Below are 20526 nucleotides of genomic sequence, written 5' to 3'. Positions count from 1 at the left end.
TTTTCTAGTCTGGAAACTTATTTTTTGAGCATGCTCACAGGTCCATATCTTGTTCCGCCTTAACTCTTTGGGTTCTTCGAGTGGGGGGTGACGTCAGACTCAGAGACTAAAAAGGCCCCAAATTACTGCACTGTAATTGGTTAATTCATCGGAATGGGCGGGAACCATGTTTCTTGCGGCCGAGGAACGGTCGGTACTCCTGTCAGTCAGTCCTCTCCCACCTCACTGTCAGGTTGATGGAGAGAAAGACAAGGGAGAGGTAGAGAATCATAGCGAACAACGGATGCCACTCATTAAACGTTTTCTTTTTTCCTCTGTCGTGTTGTTTTTTTTTGCGCGTTGACGTTTCTCAACTCATTTTTACTTTTCTTTTCATCTTTCACGGCGGTTTCGTCGCTTTACGATCCGAGGCGTGTATCCTTGGCAACGCGAACAACTGTCCTGCGAAGTTTGGATTAAGTGTTGTACCTTCAACTAGAAAACAAACTGGATATTTACCCACTGAACTAACGGAAATGACTCCGATGTGCATATGGTCGTCTGTGGAAGTATTTTGAATAGCTTTTGTTCAAATTGAACCTGCTTTTTATTTCAAAAGTGTTTAGGGAAACGGGACAGCGCGAGACAATAGTAGAGTGCTCGTGCAGTGGGAGATCGATGCTTAGCGGGGGCTTTGTTCTGTGCTGTGTGGAGACCCACCGCGAGCCTACCGGTGATAACGACTGAATGAACGGTGGGTTGATGATTGATTGGTGATTTATAATCGGACTCGGAAGCCGTTGGAGCAAACATGGATGTGACTCTGTCCGAGTTACTGGCCACTTTCATGGAGTCACCGCTGGTGTTGTGGGTGAGTGAGAGCAGCACGCTCACACACAGTTGTGTGAGGATGGTGCACGAGTTAATGACCCCCCTCTCTGTTTTTCTTTCTCTCTTCTGTGTCTCTCGATTGTGGTACGTTTGTTTACAAGAACTTACTGAACAACGAACTAGTAGAAAGAACCAACTTCGTCCTTCGTCGAATGTGCCATTCTACAATAGTTTGCTCGATTGCACGGTTAACCCATTGATTGTTACTTCGGGCTGATACATTGCAGTGGAAGGGGAAAGAGTTTTCAGTGTAAAATCTTCATATTAAGTGATCCATTGAGAGGTTGGTTGGTGTCTCTGGGGCTTTCCAAATTCAGACATCATACTAAATATGAAACTAAGTCACTGGTTCTTCTGCTTCACTGCTTACAGCTGCGGTTCAGGTTTCTTTGCAGCTCAAGATGTTTCACAACATTACAAGAAAGCAAAAAATTAGCAAATAATGTAAGATTACATATATTTATTCAGTAGTAGACTTTGTTATAGATGCCAGTGTCTTCAAAGTTTACTTGGGACCCACTTTAATCCTCCTGCTGTCCTTTATGGGTTCTCAGCCCAGACTATGACAAGCACCAGAGAGGTCATCTTATTAATGCTGTGGTACTTGCTGTTTCCCTGTGATCTCATCCTGAGGACCTGGCTGGTCAACCAGCAATTTTTCCTTGCTTTGTTGAACACATACAAACACAATTAACACAGCAACTCAGTAGAAAGACTTTCTCCTGGCTAGCTACTGTCTGTGTCTCATTCTGTTTTAACTGTTTGAATTTGAAAGGTTTGAAAAATGGGTTTTAAGACCAGAAGGTGGACTTTATGATCTCTGAACCAGATTTTAGGATATGTCTGGGTGGAGAATCTGAAAGAGTAGCACCTGTCTTTTGCAAGGCCCTTAATCCCTAACTGCTCCAATGAAGCTGCCCAGTGGCCAGCAGATCAGGCTGTGGTTATATTGTGCATCTTCCACCTGTGTCACTGTGTGAGTGTGTTCCTCATGAAGAGAGCATTACTCTCAGTTAAACCCACCTGAATGAATAAAGCTTCAATAAAGGTCACAATAAAGTTATATCTTATGTTAGTTGACCTCTCTTTCTGTCTCTAGGTGCGGACGCTGGGTCCTTTGGGTTCATGTGATGATGTAGGCTCAGAGGAGCGGGTCAACATGTTCATGGAGCTGGTGGATGGTGTCTTCCTTCACAAGATCATGACACACATGTAAGTATCATCCTACAGAGAGAGAGTTTCACATTTTATTTGCATGAGTCAGTGAAAAACGTTTTTTTAGTGTGTATTTTCGTGTGTCTGAACCGGGTGGTAAGTGATCCAGTGTTTCCGGTGTGTGTCTGTGTAAGTGTGTTTGTGCGACCACATCCTGACTTGCTGGTTTCAAGTTGTAAATGTCGCAGCCAGATGTGCCGGTGAAGTCTGCATCAAGAAATACATCAGAGTGTAAGAGCCCGAGTTAGATAAGCCCTATAGAACTGAGCTGCTGTCAGTTTGTACTGTGACTCAGATGTTGCACAGTAGCGGGCAGGTACAACTGTAGTGCACCAACCAGATTCAATATAAAGCAGCTGGATCTCCAGATTCAAATTCAAGAGATCATAAAGTTGGCACTACATGGAGAGAATGAGTCTCAGTTATGAAGTTGATGTGACGCTGACATAAAACATGAGAGCAAGATGTACATTTCGGAAGCAAAACATTGTTTGATAAGGCTATTCAAAGACTGATACTTCTTAAACTATGTGTTCGATGTGACAGTATCCAGGTTTTGTAAATATGTTTTTATGCCAACAAAACATGCAGAACTCCCAGCATGTCCAAAGTGTTTTTTCCAACCCCGATCAACAAATCCCATGAAACTACAATTGACCAGAATCAACAATCTCTAAATACTGTCCAAATTCCCTACCCTGTCTGTGGCACTCTGCCCCGAGCCCATTGGATCCTATATTATCAGTCTGTTATCAAGTCAAAATTTGTCCGGTTCTTTAATTAATGACCAAACACCTGCAAACAGGTGGCATTCCATGTAGCCTCATCTGTAGTTTGTGCTAATTGACGGTTAGCTAATTATCTAATGTTAGCTTGCTAACATGCTACACTAACATAAACATTTTTGATTTCCGATGTGATTGCACAACACGTTGTTAGACCTAGTTCTGATAGAGCGTAACCCAACCCTTAGTCTTGTAGTCTAGAAAGGCTCAATAATTTAATTAAAGAGCATTTTCAGTAGTGGAAAGCAATTATGTGCATCAACACAGCAGTGTATTTGTGATTGAGTCCAAATAGAATACAGTGTGTATGTTCATGGTAATTGCCCTGCAATTGGCTGGTGACTGGTTCAGGGTGTACCCCGCCTCTCGCCCGTTGACAGCTGGGATAGGTTACAGCCCCCCCACAACCCCGAAAGGGATAGGCGGGTATAGAAGATGAATGAATGAATGAATGAATGTTCATGGTAATGAGGGAACATGTCACCCAGTGTAACAGTGTGGTTTGACACATACACATACTTGTTAGTAGATACATTCAGTGTTGGTTTTTGCCTTTTCCTGGAATTTGTTGACACAAAAATATAATAGGAATACTAATACTCTCCACAATGATAAGAATGAAACATACCTACTTATTTGGAATCTGAATCTTCTCCCATACAGATGGTTCTCTGTCCCCAATCAGACCACATGTTCATATGTTAAGTACTGTTTTCAGAAACAATGGTTTACACTCTATTGTTCTCCGCACACTGAATGTAGGCTGGGCTAACTGACGGGGGGGGGGGGGGGGGTATGGGAAAGTGGGTTACAGAGGAGGTAGTTGGTAAATCAGTCAGTCACAGAGCCAATCGGCTGTTAAATCAGTCAGCCTGTAAACTTATTATTCTCTCTGACCTTTCAAAAAATAGATTCTGAGCTGGGACAGAAATTTGCTATAATATTGCTGTTTAAAAAAGGCTAAATTTCCTGAAGAAAAGTTAATATGCTTGCAGCTGATAATATGCAGTTGAAACATTGGACATAATGTTGAAAAAACAGGGTTGGGTTGAGAAACTGTGAAACATGATAGTGAATAATGTGTAAGTTGAAGTTTAAACATTGGAAGGACTTTAGAGCTGCAATGATTATTTGATTAATCGATCAGTTGATTGAAAGCAAATTAATTGCAAACTAGTTTGATAACTGATCGTTTCAGTCATTTTTCAAGCAAAAATGTCAAACTTTGCGGTTTCTAGTTTGTTATGATAGTAAATGAAATGTCTTTGGGTTTTGGACTGTTGGCTGGACAAAATAAGCAATTTGAGGACGTCACCTTAGGCTGTAGGAAACTGTGAGGAGCATTATTCACAATTCTGGGCATTTTGTAGACTAAACTAGCAACCGATTAATCATGAAAATAATCAGAAGATTTGTCAATATTGACAGTAATCATTAGTTGCATCCCTTAAAGTGTAACCACTGAAGTAATGAAACTTGGTGAAAGAATTCATTCATCTTGGCTTCATTTCAGTGAGCAAACCATGATTGCTGAGGAAAATGAATGTCTAACCTCTTTATATTCAGAAGTGTTTCCCTTACAGGGGATATCATATGTGTGTGTGTGTGTGTGTGTGTGTGTGTGTGTGTGTGTGTGTGTGTGTGTGTGTGTCTGTGTCTGTGCGCCTCCATGTCTGTAGCGACCCCAGTCCGACCCATCAGAGGTTGAATAAGAATGTGAACAATGATGTGTCCGTTCGCCTTCACAACCTTACCGTTCTCATCAGGCACATCAGGACATACTACCAGGTATGTACACACACACACACACACACACACACACACACACACACACATACATGCAGTGAAATTAGTGTGCTTGCCGACTACTGTAACATTCATGGGTCAGACTGCAGTACAATGGCCAAGCAGCAGCCCACATTGTGCCCATTTGTCTTTTTCACCCATGCAAACAGTATATATATAGTACATGACCAAGTAAAATCAGTACATTATTTGCAAATGATTTGCTTGATATTGCATTTTTAGATCACGCGTACAGTATTCTGACTGAACTTTTCCTTAGTTTTTGTCTCTGTCTGTCTTTCTGTTTGGACATACAACTGTTTTTGTAAACTTCAGCCTATTTACTATGCCTGAGGCGGTGCAAATGTATGTGTGTGTGTGCATGTTTAGTATGTCTTTTAACCATGTGCGTGTTAATGACATGTCTGTTTCAGCTTGGATGTTTCAAACATGAACAGGCCCTGAACACAAATGCACACAACAACACATTCTTATTTATTTCTGAACCACATCTGTGTGTGTGTGTGTGTGTGTGTGTGTGTGTGTGTGTGTGTGTGTGTGTGTTAGTCATGGGCTGTATTGATGATGACCCTTGAACTTGCTGGCCGGTCATTTTTTCATTATTGCTTGAAAGCCAATAATCCTCAGTGATCAATACTAGCAGAAGGCCACAGAGTATGATCAGTTCTGGGGAGCAAATGTTATGATCAGTCAGTGTTACTTATTAATGTATTACACATGAATATCTGGAGCTGCACTATGTAGTTTCTTCTTTTCTTTGATGTTTAATGATTTTCACAAAGGAGAGTTTGCAGTTGGATTTCCTGAAAATACACTAACATCTTCCAAAAAGTTTGTCATAAAGGAAGATATTACTGAAAATTCAGCTTACTAATGAATTAATCAACTTTGGATTACATGATAGAGGAACGGTAAATGGCAGCAATTTAGCATCAGTGATTAGGGTATATGTATAGCTAGTTAAAGATTTGAGTGAAGAGATATGTTTTTAGCTGTATGCCCTGATATCTTAGGTATTGCATTCTGTAGTTTTTAGGTTGTGGCTCAGGAGGTAGAGCGGTCACCCCCGTTCAATCTCTGGCCTCAACAGTCGAAGCATCCTTGGCAAGATACTGAATCCCAAATGTGTGAGTGTGTTAATGCTTGCTTGTAATGAGCAGGTGGCCTAGCCATCAGCGTGTGAATGCGTTAATGCAGACTTGTGATGTAAAAGCGCTTTGAGAGGTTGTCAGACAGAAAAATGCTATATAAATACAGTCCATGTACAATTTAATTGACAAAGGCTGCATCTCTGATTTTCTGTTGGCTGTTGCTGGGAACCTGGATCACACAGCCAGAGAGACTGAGTTTTCAAGATGATTGTAAGATATCGTGATCAGTCGTATCAAATGCTGCACTTCTCAGAAATGCACAAGAAATGAGACCTTATTTTTGTCAGATTTTAATCTGAGGTCACTGATTATTCTAGTCAGAACAGTTTCAGTGCTGTCCTGACTGAAATTCCTCTATGGTGTTATTTTCTTTAAGAAAGGAGTTAATTTGCACTGAAACGATCTTTTCAAGCATCTTACTGATGAATGGGAACGTTGGACATTGGGTTGGACGAAGTATCCTTGGGCAAGATACTGAACCCCAAAACCGCCCCTGATGTTGTGTCATCGGTGTGTGAATTCATAAAGCTCATAATGTGCAGGTGGCTTAGCTACCGTATGAATGTGTGTGTGAACAGGTGAATGCAGACTTCAGTTGTAAAAGTGCTTTGAGTGGTCTTCAGACTAGAAAAGCACTATACAAATACAGTCCATTTACCATTTAGAGCAGCAGTCCCCAACCTTTTTTGCGCCACGGACAAATAATTAAAAAGACAACTGCTGAATGTAGTTGTTGTAATTAGTAGGAGCCCTGCGTTTGTTTCTCTTCAGAGAAGGCTTCATTGCCTGATTTGCAAGCCTGTCGCCGCTCTGCGCAGGCTTGCACAGGCACAGGGGATCCCCGGGCCTTGCGAACATAAAACCTCTTAGGTTTTGCTTGTGTGGGTCGTTTGGATCTTTATGATTTTTGGTGTCAGGATTATGCACTAGGCTGACGTATTCAACGCCATCCTCGTCTCTCTGGATGCTGAAAGATGTCATGGTCAGCTCACAGTTCCCCTCCCTGCCACACCAAGCCAAACACAGCTGGATGTCAAACCACACCTTTCTGACAAGGCCGAGGGGCATGTCGGGAGACAGAGCAGATGAACATCTGATTATCTCAAGGTCCGACTCAGGGATACGAGGATGGTGGAAGCTGGTGTCTTCCCCACTCTTTCTGTAACACTTCAGTATCGCCTTAAAAACCGCATTACTGCTCTTGAACACAGTGTCGCTAATGATGTTGACGTCTCTTAAGTGGCGATTAATGCTGGCTCTCAAACTCCTCAAACTGGCAACACTGTACTCCTTGTGTCGCATTTCCTTCTTCTTATATTCTCTTCTCTCTTTCTCTTCTGCTGCATCCCAGTCTTCAAAATGATCAAATTCACCAAATAGGTTAAAGGACACTATAAAATCACTCATGTTGTCAGTTCACGCCTCCACGTCGTCCATTCATTTCTGATAATGGACACCTCGTCAGGCATTATCCCTTACATACATTAGGGCAAGGAATATTCCAAATTTGAATATATATTTGAATTGTAAAGTCAAAAAACCAGAGTTTCTGTTTTGTTTTGTTTTGTTTTTTTTTTGTTTTGTTTTATCGGGAACAGCTGTTGAATTCCAACATATTTAAGTCCTCTGGTCATAATGTCAGGTGAAAATAATCCCAGAGTTAGATGTGAAAATACTCCAGCTCTAAATGCTGTTTTCCCCAGCTGCACATCTGATGTCCACCCTCTCTCTCTCGCTCCTCCAGCATCAGTGAATTAGGAGTTTTGTCGAGAACTTCAGAGTTGGTGGTGATTGTTGAACAGCGTAAAGACGAACCACAGTTTTGGGGGAAATTTATTTTGTTTCTGTCATTTTTGCATGAAGTGTATTTTGCAATGACAGAATTAGTTTCTGTGAATGGAGTCTGGTGACTGTGGCGAGAGTAATCGCATGGCTGTTTCTGATTAAACAAAACAGATCTTGGTCTTTAACAAAATCTCTGCAGTGCTCATTTCCATTATGTTGTCAGACACTTAGAAAAACGGTCTAAGCCTGTCAGTACTGAAAACAAACACTTGGTGGACATACATTGACGGTGTCCAAATGCTCAGAGGGATAATATTGTAGCCTGTTTCGTGGCCGCAGCCTGCGGCACTCTTGCTAAATACTGGAAAAAACTTCAAAACCTGTCTCTATTAGTCACTTGGGCACAAAAAAATTGGGAGGATAGGGTCCATAATAAAATAATAAGTGCTGTTTGTCTGGGACATTGAAATCTTTCAGGACACATGAAACGTTGCACATAACATCACTTCTTTCGCTGATTGAAAATGTAATGTAGGTTAAGCTGTGAGTGAGTAATCCAACACCACGGTGTAGAGCATTCTTTATTTATTTTGTTCGAACATAGTGAATGTTTTTTTGAAAGGAATAATCGAATGTCATTTTTTGACCATTTTGACAGCACTATCATACATTAAATGATTAGTATGAATAAAGGTTCATCCTTTTAAAAAGCTCACTTACATACGTTAAACAGTTGAGTGGCTACTGAATAACTAACTCAGCTATACTTATGTTCCCTCTTGAGTTAGGATGCAAAGTCCACAATAAATTATTTATTAATGAATGCTCTCTGTTAACAAATTAGTGTATACAGTATTTTTTTATTCATATAAAATTTGTTTTTAACTTTAAGTGCTTCTGCTTTCCATCTTTCATAAAATATAATAAAAGTAGTCAGCCATTCTAAGCATGAGCATGAGCAAACAACTGGCTTGTATTGTCTTTGGCGATGAGTGATTGAACCATGTACAATTTGAAAATAAAAACAATGCAGCAGTCAGTCGCAGTCCTTTTATAAAATAATGAAAACAGCTGTTCCATCGGATGACAACTACCATGACAAGTGTTTGTACTGGCAGGGTTAACAGTCTCTGTTTGGTGGTCAGCTCAGCTGTGGCAGTTGAAGTGTAGCCAAAAACGCGGCTACATGCCTCACTCGACCAAGCAGACATCTGGGGCAGCCTACGAACAAACCTGCTGGTGAAGCGAGGTTTAAAGTGTGTGTGCACAGTCCGGCCTCTCTCACCACTACATCCAAATTTCGTGCCTTGTCTGTAACGACAGCAGATGATGGTTGTAGTTATTCTTCATGTCAAGCTCAGACTCCAAAACAAATTTCCAAACCTCTGCTGTGTAGAGTTAATTGTTCCAAAAAGAGGCTGCGTCTGTTGGACAAAACTTTTCATTTCAATTTGCTGCTCATAACATGAGGTGTGATTGTAATCTAGCTCTGAATAGATCATCAGGTCCACTCATCTGTGGTTATTAAGATGCTCTCTGCTTCTTTGAGGCTGTGTCACTTTAGTTTTTATCTCTTGGTTCAGATCTGGTATCACTGTGCCACTAAAGTGTGGCCTTGATGGAATTGCATACTTTGGCTGCAAAATGTTTACTAACCTCTTACATCCATTGTTGTCGACCACAGAAAATGGCCTTAAGTCTTTGGCTATATATCCACAGATGTATCTTGTTATTTTTTCAGCTGTTGGACTGTTATGGGGAAGCAGGCCTCCAAATACTTCTTTCCGGCTCCTTTGGCCTGGCTGAAGCTTTGTTGTTGTTGTTGTGATTTCAGGTTTTCAGGTGGCGATGTGCCAAATGGCTTCTCATGTTTGATGTGTTTCCCATAGTGCTGTTCACCATCGTCTGGCAGTATTTGCTAGTTGTTTTGCGTTTGTCAGTGTCAGTTTTCACCTTTTTACCACATGCTTAACATAGGAAAACTGAAATGTTGCCACATATCAGCTCTAAAAGTAGATGGAGCATCTTCAATCTCTTTCGTTATCAACACGTTATCCTTTATTTTCTCATTGGGTTTATTTTTAGCAGTGCTTGCCTTCTGTGTGATGGGAGTCTGTCTTCTGGAGCGCTCTGCTGTTCAGACAGTACAGTTTTCAACAAGGAGAGGTAGTAAATAACCATGTAACGCCACAGTAGATAGCATCATAGTCCCATGGCATCAAATTTAGTCAAGCAACATGCAACATGCCATGTTGACGTTAGAACATTACAGAAGCAGTTTGTGTACTATCACAGAAGATGTGTTACAAAACAGGCTGTATAATTTGCTCCTTGTCATCCTCCAAGTTATCCCACCTTTTAAAACAATGCACCATGCCAACTGCTCTTTTATGTAGAGCTTTACACCTACTAAGGGCCAGGTATAAAATTTAGGGCTGCCAGAAACGATTACTTTGATAGTCGACTAGTCACCAATTATTTTTGCGATTAGTCGACTAGTCCGATCATATGTATTGCAGCTTATTGCACCAGCATGTAGCTGCTCTTATATAACGTCATTAGCTTCCAGCTTGAAGTGTTTAAGGTATGGTAAGGTATAACTAAAAATAAAGACAATTAAGATGATAGTTCATTCAACTTTTGATGAACTTTGTAGCAACAAACAATTCTTTAAATGTAGCATAAAGTGCAGCTGAGTAAAATAAGGACAAGGCACTGGCCTAAAGAACACAAAAGTAAATACTTCATTTGTCTCTGGCATGAAACATAGCTACATTTTCAAGTATTGAATAGTACAAAATCAAATGAGGTTGACACCTGAAACTAAGACATTATCCACAAAAATTAAGTTTTGGTCTCACTCAAATATAACAAAAGTGTGTTTTGTGCTCAGTGCTAACAACTGTATTCAACTGTACTACACTCTGACTCTATGTAATCCAATCTACACAAGGCTCTCGTTCATGGCCAGGAAAGTTAGCATTTCTACATGTGCTGGAGAAAGGCTTGCTCTCTTTTTTTTATGTGTGGTAAGGCTAATGAAATCGTCGTCATTAATGTTAACGTTTACAGCTATCAATTTAAGTAAGTAGTTCAATGTTTGCGTTAATGTTAGCAGCTAACTAACCAATTAACTTACCGAGACGACTGTCCCTCTTCGTCGTCAGAAGTTAAACCAGCCACAACGACGTGCTTCCTTTTCAGATGCTCATGCATCGCCGTCGTACTGCCATGGAAGGCAAGTTCTGCCTTGCAGATTTTGCATTGCACATGCTTGTCTTTTGTTTTGTGAAAATGCTCCCAAACTTTAGAGCTCCATTGCCAGGTAGCCATGATACTGGTCAGGCATAGCTTCCAGTGACATCACAGTGGACGCCGATTACCACTACTGTGCATGTGCATCAAGGACAGAAAGGCAGTCAAGGCAGCGGAGGGTACAGTGGCGGTTTTGAGAGAAAAACAAAGCTTCAAAAAAATAAACGACGTGTCGACGACTAAATTAGTCGTCGACGATTTTGATATTGGACGTAGTCGTGACTAGTCGACTAATCGTGGCAGACCTAGTAAAATTTAAGTTGGAACTTGTGCCTTCATTGAAACTATTTCAGCTGGTGCAACCCTTAAGTCTTAAGGTAGAAATTCTGTTCAAACTAGGCTATGTTTACGCGTAGCTGGTGCAACCCACTTTAGATGAATAATAAATTAGACCTCAGAGCAGGTGTGTGTGTGTGTCTCATGTTGTAGTATTAAATGTGATGCCATAACACACAGAATAAGTGAAAACCATTTCTAGGTCTTACAGAATGAAAGAGGAATGGATTTTGCTCAAAAAAAGAGATGTGTTCATAAAAATGCATAGTGCTAGACAGTAAGGGACATTCAGAGATATTAATCCTCTATGCGTGTGTGTGCATGCACATGCTATGTTACTTGTATAAATCAGATGATAAGGAGCTCAGATGCAGTAGATTTTGGCTGAGCTGCGGTCATGTTCTGCTGACATACACACACAAACTTCCACTAAGCTCTAACCCCACTGAGTTGGAGTGTATTGCTTTCATGTAGTTGCTGGTGTTTTTAACCTCTAGGAAGAAACTGATAATATGTCTCTGTAAACAGTATGTCAGTTGACCTTTTTAAGCAAGTTAATCTGAAGAGAATAAATAATACGTTTTAGATGTAGTTAACTTTTCACTGACGCTGGAAGATCTGATATCCCTGAAGCTTTTACTGGGTTTAGGAATGGTAATAATGAGGACATATAATCTAATCCTGAGAAACTTGACAGAGGTGGTGAACCAACTCTAGCCACTTGGCCATCTATCAGTGCGGCCTGATTAGAAGGGGTGTTTCAGCACGCTCGGAGCTTCTTTTGCCAAAGTTGGTTCCATAATGCTCTCCCTTGAGAAACTGTTGCCAACTGAGTCCCGCAATGTATTATCAGCTACACACAGGCTAAATTGTGAATCATGAAATGTGCGGGGGTCGTACATTCCATTTATATCTGTGCCCTTGATACAAAACGCTCGTCGGTCAGGACCTCCTGGACTGACTGACCGCTGTGGACACCTTTGGGCTTAGGTGGATGCGCTGAAGCCAGAAGAATCACATTTAGATTATAGATGCACCGATTGCAATTTTCTTGGCTGATTCCGGTTACCAGTTTTTTCAAAGTCTGACCTGCCAATTCCGATTTTGACCAATTCTAATTTTCTTTCTTTCTCAAAGGAACTATGATGGACAGCATAAACAAACATTTTTGTAACTTTTCTTTAATGGAAAATTCAATTGTATGTTTACTATCTCATTTTCACTACTGGACAATGCTTTTTTGTACAAATAAATTTAAACTGAAAATGAATTGCAGTATATCCCACTTTATCTATGTTGTACTTCCCCTATAACAACACACTCTGTTGTTGACTGGAGAAGTTGCTGTCTCTGCTCTACCCTGTGTGGGTGTGGAGTAGATGAGCAAAGCCCTTTCCTCAGTGAAGCACAGAGACAGGGAGCAGAGGAGAGGAGAGAAAGGTCTCAGAAAGTGCACAGATAAATGACACCAAAACGCAGTTAAGACATAATTAAGGTAAATAACACCGGCACAGAATCGGATTTATCATACTCTGATAGGCTGGTCACTAGTCATACTAGTCATGGCCAATCATGCTGAAAAATTCCGGTCACTGGCAGATTGATCGGCACGTCGCTGCTTTAGATAAAAGTCAGCGTGACTGTGCTCATGCAGGTCAGCCATAATAAAGACCACATCTGTGTGTGTGTGTGTGTGTGTGTGTGTGTGTGTGTGTGTGTGTGTGCGCGCGCGCGGGCTCTATGAAGGAGGTCATTCTAGGCGGTATGGGGTTAATCTGTCCATGATGGTTAATCTCGAACCATAGTCAAATACCCTGGCCTTGACACACACTCAGTCACAATTTAATTTAGTTTATAGTTTAATTTAATATTAGCAGCAAGAATAAAACACACACATACGTACGACTCACATTCATATTTCCTGCTGTTCATACGGGGCTAGGTGTTGGTTTTCTCCTAATTAGATGATGTCTCAGAAGGCGTACAGGCTGGTCCAGTAAATCCTCCCAGTCTCCTCCACAAAGGACCAACTGTGTGTGTGTGTGTGTGTGTGTGTGTGTGTGTGTGTGTGTGTGTGTGTGTGTGTGAGAGAAAGAGTGAGGGGAGGGTGTGTCTGTCACCTCCCTTATGTTCCCTCTCTATAGAGACAGTACATAGTAACCTGATATCACAAGCTCTGATCTGTTTACTGTTTCATGCTGGGTTTTCTTTCTAACCGGTTTACTGTTTGTCAACAAAGATGAGCATGATTAAGATTAATGTTTTGATACTTTACAGGTTAACGATTAGACAGTTGTTTTAAAAAGTGAAAAAAATCATAGTTGCAACCTTACTCAAATACCATTGTTACACACTCACTTTTTGACATTGTATCATTAAAGAGCAAATCAGAGGATATGTATTCATAATAGGGCTGCAATTAACTAATTTCAATGGCTGTTTTCATTATTGTTAAATGTGTCAGCAATGTTTGTATTAATTGAGGAAGTGTTTATTCTATAAAATTGTTTGCTCCAAAAAAATGTCAGGAAAATGTTATGATCTGCGCCTGGTTTTAGGACTCAAAGCACACTCAGAAGCAGAGTGAAAAGTTAACGATTTATTGCAGACAAAAAGGAGATTCCAGATGCACAGATGAATGCTTATATGAGAATCTCTGTCTCTCTGAGGAGACAAGGAAAAAGACACAAGTGATCAACCAGGTGAAAGAACACAAGGTAGGCTCACAAACTTAATAAATTTGTTTCTCTAGTAACATTAGTGAATTGCCGACTATACCACTGAGTGGCGGAAATAATCTGGCAACGAGTCCTCTGCTGTCTATCATCTTTATCCCATTCGGGATTGTGATTGGCTCCAGCTGTGTCGGAGCCAGCTCCCAAACCACACCCCACCTCTGCCGAAAGAGGACAAACGGAAAACAAGCCTCACACAAGTCCACAGTATACAAACCAAAACACAGAAATCCAACAAAACACCACAGAAAGAGTGAGACATGGCCATTACAATTTCCCAGATCACAATGTTACATCTTCAAATTGCTTTTTTTGTTCCACCAACTGTCCATATCCCAGATTACATGTATGATATCAAAGAGAGAAAAGCAAGAAGTGAGTGGAAACCTTGAAACTAGAGAATGTTGGCATTTTTGTTTGATAAATGACAATTAATTAAAAATTTCATTTAAAAATTTACCCATTCTTCAACTACCACTGTGTGCAACGCTCAACAAAATGTGAAACACACAGTAGTTTAAATTGCATGATAATTAATGATGGGCAGTGTATGTGTGGCACACTGATCGGGATATCCGGCACATGACGGCTTTGCTATATTTTGTGTTGTGAACAGAAAGTAAGCTTCATTTTAATAGACAGGTACAGATTGCATGCGATAGGAGGGTATTGATATTGAAACAAATGGTGCTACAATGACATCATCACATGACATAAATGAAAGCACATGCCTTAGCTATTGGTTTTTCACATTATAAATATTTACAGGCTGTCGAAGGCAAGCAATACTAGCAGTCTGTTTTCTCACCTCAAAATGGAACACGTATGAGCATGGGGGATTTTTGAGAATGTACCCCAACTCTGACACAAGTAGCTCTATTACTGGTGTAAAACAAAAAAAGTGACAGTGCAGACATGACTGTGTCAGTTAGTGAGCAGCTGATAAGCAGAAGGACATTATTCATTTCTTTTCACTCGTCTGTCTGATCAGTTTGTCTGAGGGCTACAGCTCTTGCATTTAGCAATGTGAAACTCTGCTCTTGTGAAAGAAATTTTATTGTTGTGTGGTAACTTAAGCAGAACTCTCCCTCTCGCTCCCCCCTCTCCCCTCTCACTTTACTCCTCCTTGGTTACTGTGGGAACTGTGAAACAAAGCTCTGAGCCTACATGAGATGTTTTGATCTCCATGTCCTCTGGCCTACTTCATACACATATACACACAACCTTGCTGAGTGGATTGCAATATTCTGTGTGTGTACCTTAGTGTATGTGTATGGACTATGTTTGTGTACATGCCGACCCTGGTCTCATCAATATTGTTGTATTGTTCCAGCTAACTGCCAGTCACTGTCAGGAATGAGTGCTGTTTTGTCTGTGAGTGTGTGTGTTGGAGGGATGTGATTGGACCATGACTACACTAGAGAAGAGGATTAGAGTATTTTAATTTCCCCCAATTTAAGGTACTGCGTATGACTGTGTGTGTTTATGTGGTCATCCCCAGCCCTTTTGATTGGTGGGGGGAAACAACTGGGGTCTCAAAGAAAGAGTGCTAATGTTCCCTGTGTCAATAGAAAAAAAAACAGACAAGGAGACAAGGAGTTACTATGGAGGAAGGAATGAGCCTCCACTTGTCTCCCAGTTTCCCAGGAGCAGCTGCGTTTTACAATTTGTAGCTTCTTTGCAGCAACATCCATATTTTAAGCTCTGCAGTCCACCACAAACTCATCAGTTTTGCTGATATTAAGCTTCAGGTGATTGTTGTTACCATGTGATGAAGCTCTCTACAAGTCCTCTGTGCTGCTCTGGAAAAAGAGTGTCTACCTGAGGACAGCATCTCACTGGAAATTATTCACTGGTTTTATACATGTCAGTATAGCGTTAACTTCCATTTCGTCTCTCATCTGCTATAAGATGAAGACATTCATCTATGATACATTTGCACTATTTCTAATTTATAATAGAGATCTCTTTCTAGAAACTTTTCCTATGTGCAAGAGGTGGGGCCTGCATACTCCAGCTGTCTCTCACATGCACACACACGCGCGCACACACAGAGAGACCCTCATGGTGACAATGGTGGAGAGAACCTAGCACTCAAAATCCTGGTTACACTCCATTTCAATTAGCAGACAAAATGATTAGATTATTACAGGCTGTAGTCTGTACCAGTGATTTGTTCAAATCACTGCAAATCATCAATGCTGTTGCTGCTGAGACTGAAGAATGTTACTTTATATACTGTACTTTTTAAAAAATAAAGCATTTGTTAATGCGTTTTGTTTTTGTCTTAAAAAATAACAAATACAACCGACACCAGCGCCATTAAAGTACTGAATTGATAAGCAGCAGTCATAGTAGTACCCCTAAAATCTTAATGATACCCATCCCAGTCTGACAGTCAGTATCTTTAGACATACTTACCAGATTCTAGTTAAATTAGAAAGAATGTTAGACCATGGCCCTGAGAATATGGCCTAGTTTTTGTTGTGCCTTTGCAGATAATGCCACTAACAGACTACATATGGGGCCATTGGTAAAAACGGGTTATGTTTTTCCTCATAACTGCCAAACTGTAAGGCAAAGAAGCATACATTTTCACTACTCATACCAATTTCATCCTGACTTAACATCCTTAGTTGGGAATTAGCATATTTGTGCTTGATCCTGGTGAATAGGTTCATTTGTTATTTTGATATTTCAAACATTTGACTGTTGATGTTTTTTTTGTTTTTTTTTGGCATATTTAAACAGCACAGTCAGGATTGTGATACCTTTAACTCTTGAACACATTTTGCAAATGCATCCATAACAAAAACAGAGTTATCTTGGAAAATGATTGCATTTCAAGCACAAGTGGCATTTTGGCATTAAGTGTAAATGCATTTAAATGGCCAGACGTCTGACCCACATACAGTTTTTACCCTTTCATAGTCCCAGAAAAATCACTATTGTTGTGCATTACCGTGCCTTCACTGTGGATCTAGATTCAGGTTAAGAAGTTTTTCATTTTAAGAAACTCAGGGGATTGACACAGCTATGTTTTCTTTATTAATATGTTATTAATTGTGGGTATTGCTCAGTTTGTTTATTCACTTCATTGAAGTATTTTTTGGATTTTTCACATGTGCCTGTTTTAGACCACTGGGTCACCAGTTTGTCCAACAGTGGTGTGATTTTGAGGCTTTTTGGGCAGAGAGCCTGAATGGTTCAGGAAACATCCCTAATGTTGACCTGTAAAAGTCACTGAGATATTTTAGATTTGCCAGTCTAAATAAATGTGACTTGATGGTACTTGAGGGAACTCCTCTTTGGAGGAGAGGAGAGGTGTTTGATTTGAATTTTAAAGTGGTGAGAAAGTTGTACAACACAGAGTCTAGTGGCTCAGTTAAAGTCAGATCTGCTGCCATTTTATTGATCTTGGATTAGAAATGTGAGCCCAGTGTGTTAGTGGGCCATGGATTTAGGCCTTATGTTCATGTGTGCGTGTGTCTAAATGGGTCATGTGGCAGGCTTCATTGATCCCTTGTCAGTTAAGTGTGAGATCCTGCTGGTGCTGTTGCTGCTGCAGGTGAATGCAGTAGTTATACACGCAGCGGATGTCAGAGTGCACTCTGATTAGACATTTACATTCACCTTATTCACACGGTCTTAATATTTTAATTGGTGTACACTAACACAGTGCTTGCACAAGAAATAAAATATACACCAGAATTATAACTCAAGTGCAGGTGGTATTAGCCAAGGAGCAGAGGGTAAGTCTATCTGTTTTATTGTAATAAACATCCAGCATGTTAGCAATGACTGGCTGTGGCATAAGACCCTTTCACACTCCTGTCCAGAAGACTTTCTGCAGTGCAAGAACATTTAGTAAGTGTTATATGCTGACTGTTAATAATTGCTAAAACTTTATAACATAATCACAGTGAACTGTGGCGAACCTTATGCGGACAACGTTACCACCCTCTACGACAGAATGGATCTCCTTTTAACATGACTGCCTCCATCCAAATCATGCAGGATCACGTTTTTTTATCTATGAACCTTGAACTTAGACTACATTCCTGCAAATCATTCACTGCATGAGGGTCAGAGAGTAGATATCTTAAGTACTTTTGCCCCATCGTGAAAATCCCATGTCTGCATGTACTTTTCCAGTAATAATCAACAATATGATATAACTACAGGAAAATGTCAACTTAAGCCATCATGGTGCTCACTTGGAAAATCTTATTTATATTAAACATTCTATGTCATATCCAGCTCCTGCTGCTGCCACAAGCTGCTTAAAGTTGACACTGCTAAATGATTCTATTAATGCCATCATATGTAACAACAATCTTGATTGTATTGTGCTCACTGAGACCTGCCTGGATACCTGGTATCAAAGAGTTGGTAGAAATTACTCTCTATGCTGATCATTAAAGCTTACATAATCGCTCTTGGAATTTTCTCATCTCTTGAATACAGTGGAATGCAAAACTATCCTTGGTCAAAATATCAGTTCCTATGAGTAGGTAAGAGAGTAAAAGATGACCCAATTTCCAAACAGCATGCAGTTAAAGATAACACATTTCTTATTTTTAGTTTATTTTAAGCAAGATTACTTTTTCATTTTTGTATTTGACAGTTTCAAAATAAGACCAATGGAAAAGGGCAGAAGCAAATGTTTTGGCCCCCTGCACAGTCAATTCATAGTAACACCCCATATGGCAAGTATCAACAGGTTGTAAACACTTTTTGTTGCCAGCTAAGTCTTTTGGAGATTTTGCCCATTCTTCCTGCAAAAGGCTTCTGGTTCTGTGAGATTACTGGACCATCTTGCAAGCACTGCTCTTTTGAGGTCCATCCACATATTTTCTATGATGCTTAGGTCAGGGGACTGTGAGGGCCATGGCAAAACTTTAGGTTGGTCCTCTTCAGGTAGTCCATTGTGGATTTGAGGTGTGTTTAGGATCATCATCAGCAATCTTTTCATCTTCAGCATTTTTACAGACAATTTGATGTTTGATTCCAGAATTTACTGGGATTTAATTTAATCCATTCTTCCTTGTAGCAGTAAAATGTTCCTCATACCATTGACTGCAACACAAGCTCAAAGCATGATTGATCCACCCCCATGCTGAGCAGTTGGAGAGGTGTTCTTTTCATGAAATTCTGCACCCTTTTTTCTTCAAACATGCCAAAAATTCCTATCTTAAATGATCAGTTCCTAGGACTTGTTTCTAAAATGCATCAGGCTTGCTTAGATGTTCCTTTGCAAACTTCTGGTGCTGAATTTTGTGGTGAGGATGCAGGAAAGGTTTTCTTCTGATGACTTGGAGGTCATATTTGTGCAGGTGTGGCAGCAGAACAGTTCACCACCACTCCAGAGTCTGCTAAATCTTTACAAAGGTCTTTTGCAGTCAAATGAGGGGTTTGATTTGTCTTTCTGGCAATCTCATGAGCAGTTCTTATTGAAAGTTTTCTTGGTCTTCCAGACCTCAACTTTACCTTTGCTGTTCCTGTTAACTGCCATTTCCTAGTTTGTGAACTGTGGAAATGGTTACCTGAAGATCCTCTTATAGCCTTCTCCTGCTTTGTGGGCGTCTATTATTGTGTTAGAGTGTTAGGCAGCTGATTAGAGGAACCCATTGGTGCTGATTGTTGGGACAAGATGTTAGAAATATTTACAAAGCTTTGACATTTGCATCACTTGGCTTTTCCTAACGATGACAAGCCATAGTACTATCAAACTGATTAAGGTCAGAGACCTTTGTAAAAGTTATCTGAGAGCTCAAATCTCTTGGGGTGCCAAACTTTTGCATGGTGCTCCTTTCCTTTTTCCCCCTTTCCCCCCCTGTAATGCCAAAAACAATGCACTAATCTTGCTTAAAGATGCACATTTTCTTTATTAAAAAGCTTCTTTATGTATTTATGCATTGAAAAATGCATATGCTATGTCTGTAGTTTCGCCCTCTCTAACTGATGGCAAAAACCCACAAACTGAATAATTATTCATTTTACAACACCTATTTATTGAGAATTGAAAATCAAAAATATAATCAAACTATTTTACTCTCATAGCCTATTCAACATTATGTCAACTGCCAGAGCACAGGCTATTTTTAGACACGCTAGTATTATAAAATGTTCCACGCTCACAGTCTGTTTTAATGTAAATGTTTGGAAGTTTTCATGCTATTATCAGCATTAAGCCCAGAGCACAGCACAACACATTCCAATTTAGGTATGCTGTGTTTGTTGTAGCGTAGGGCTGTCCAAACCGGCCAAAATGATTTGAGTATTCCTTCTGAAGAACCCCACAGGTTTGAACCATTTGGACATCTTTTTTTGTGCAGTATGTTCATAAGAGAGAAAACCAATGCGACGGGAGACATACTGCTTGTACATTATTTCAACATAAACATTGTCTTCCTTAGCAGGGCAGTGGTGCTACTTTTCCCCCCCGCAATCAAGTATACATTTTTACAACTGAATGTATTGATTTTTAAGAAATTAGAATATATATTCAAATTTAGAATATTTGTCGACAGCCCTAGTGTGGTGTATAGTGTGATTAAAGTTGAGCCAAGTCTGACAGTGTAGAGC

General features: G+C 40.2%; 1 protein-coding gene across 3 annotated transcripts in view; it reads left to right on the top strand.

Moving 5' to 3' along the window:
* The first annotated feature begins 204 nt into the window (after window positions 1-204).
* Window positions 205-20526, top strand: part of ccdc88c (coiled-coil domain containing 88C) — a 54824-nt gene continuing 34502 nt past the window's right edge. For all 3 annotated transcript variants that reach the window (XM_076748779.1, XM_076748778.1, XM_076748780.1), the window contains exons 1-3: window positions 205-850; window positions 1970-2082; window positions 4550-4658. In XM_076748779.1, the coding sequence (XP_076604894.1) occupies window positions 791-850; window positions 1970-2082; window positions 4550-4658 (282 nt within the window). In that variant the 5' untranslated portion in view covers window positions 205-790. The remainder of the gene's footprint in view (window positions 851-1969; window positions 2083-4549; window positions 4659-20526) is intronic.

The sequence above is a fragment of the Chaetodon auriga genome, chromosome 14, assembly GCF_051107435.1.
Source record: "Chaetodon auriga isolate fChaAug3 chromosome 14, fChaAug3.hap1, whole genome shotgun sequence".
Taxonomy (NCBI): Eukaryota; Metazoa; Chordata; class Actinopteri; order Chaetodontiformes; family Chaetodontidae; genus Chaetodon; species Chaetodon auriga.
This window is presented reverse-complemented; position numbering and strand designations above follow the sequence as displayed.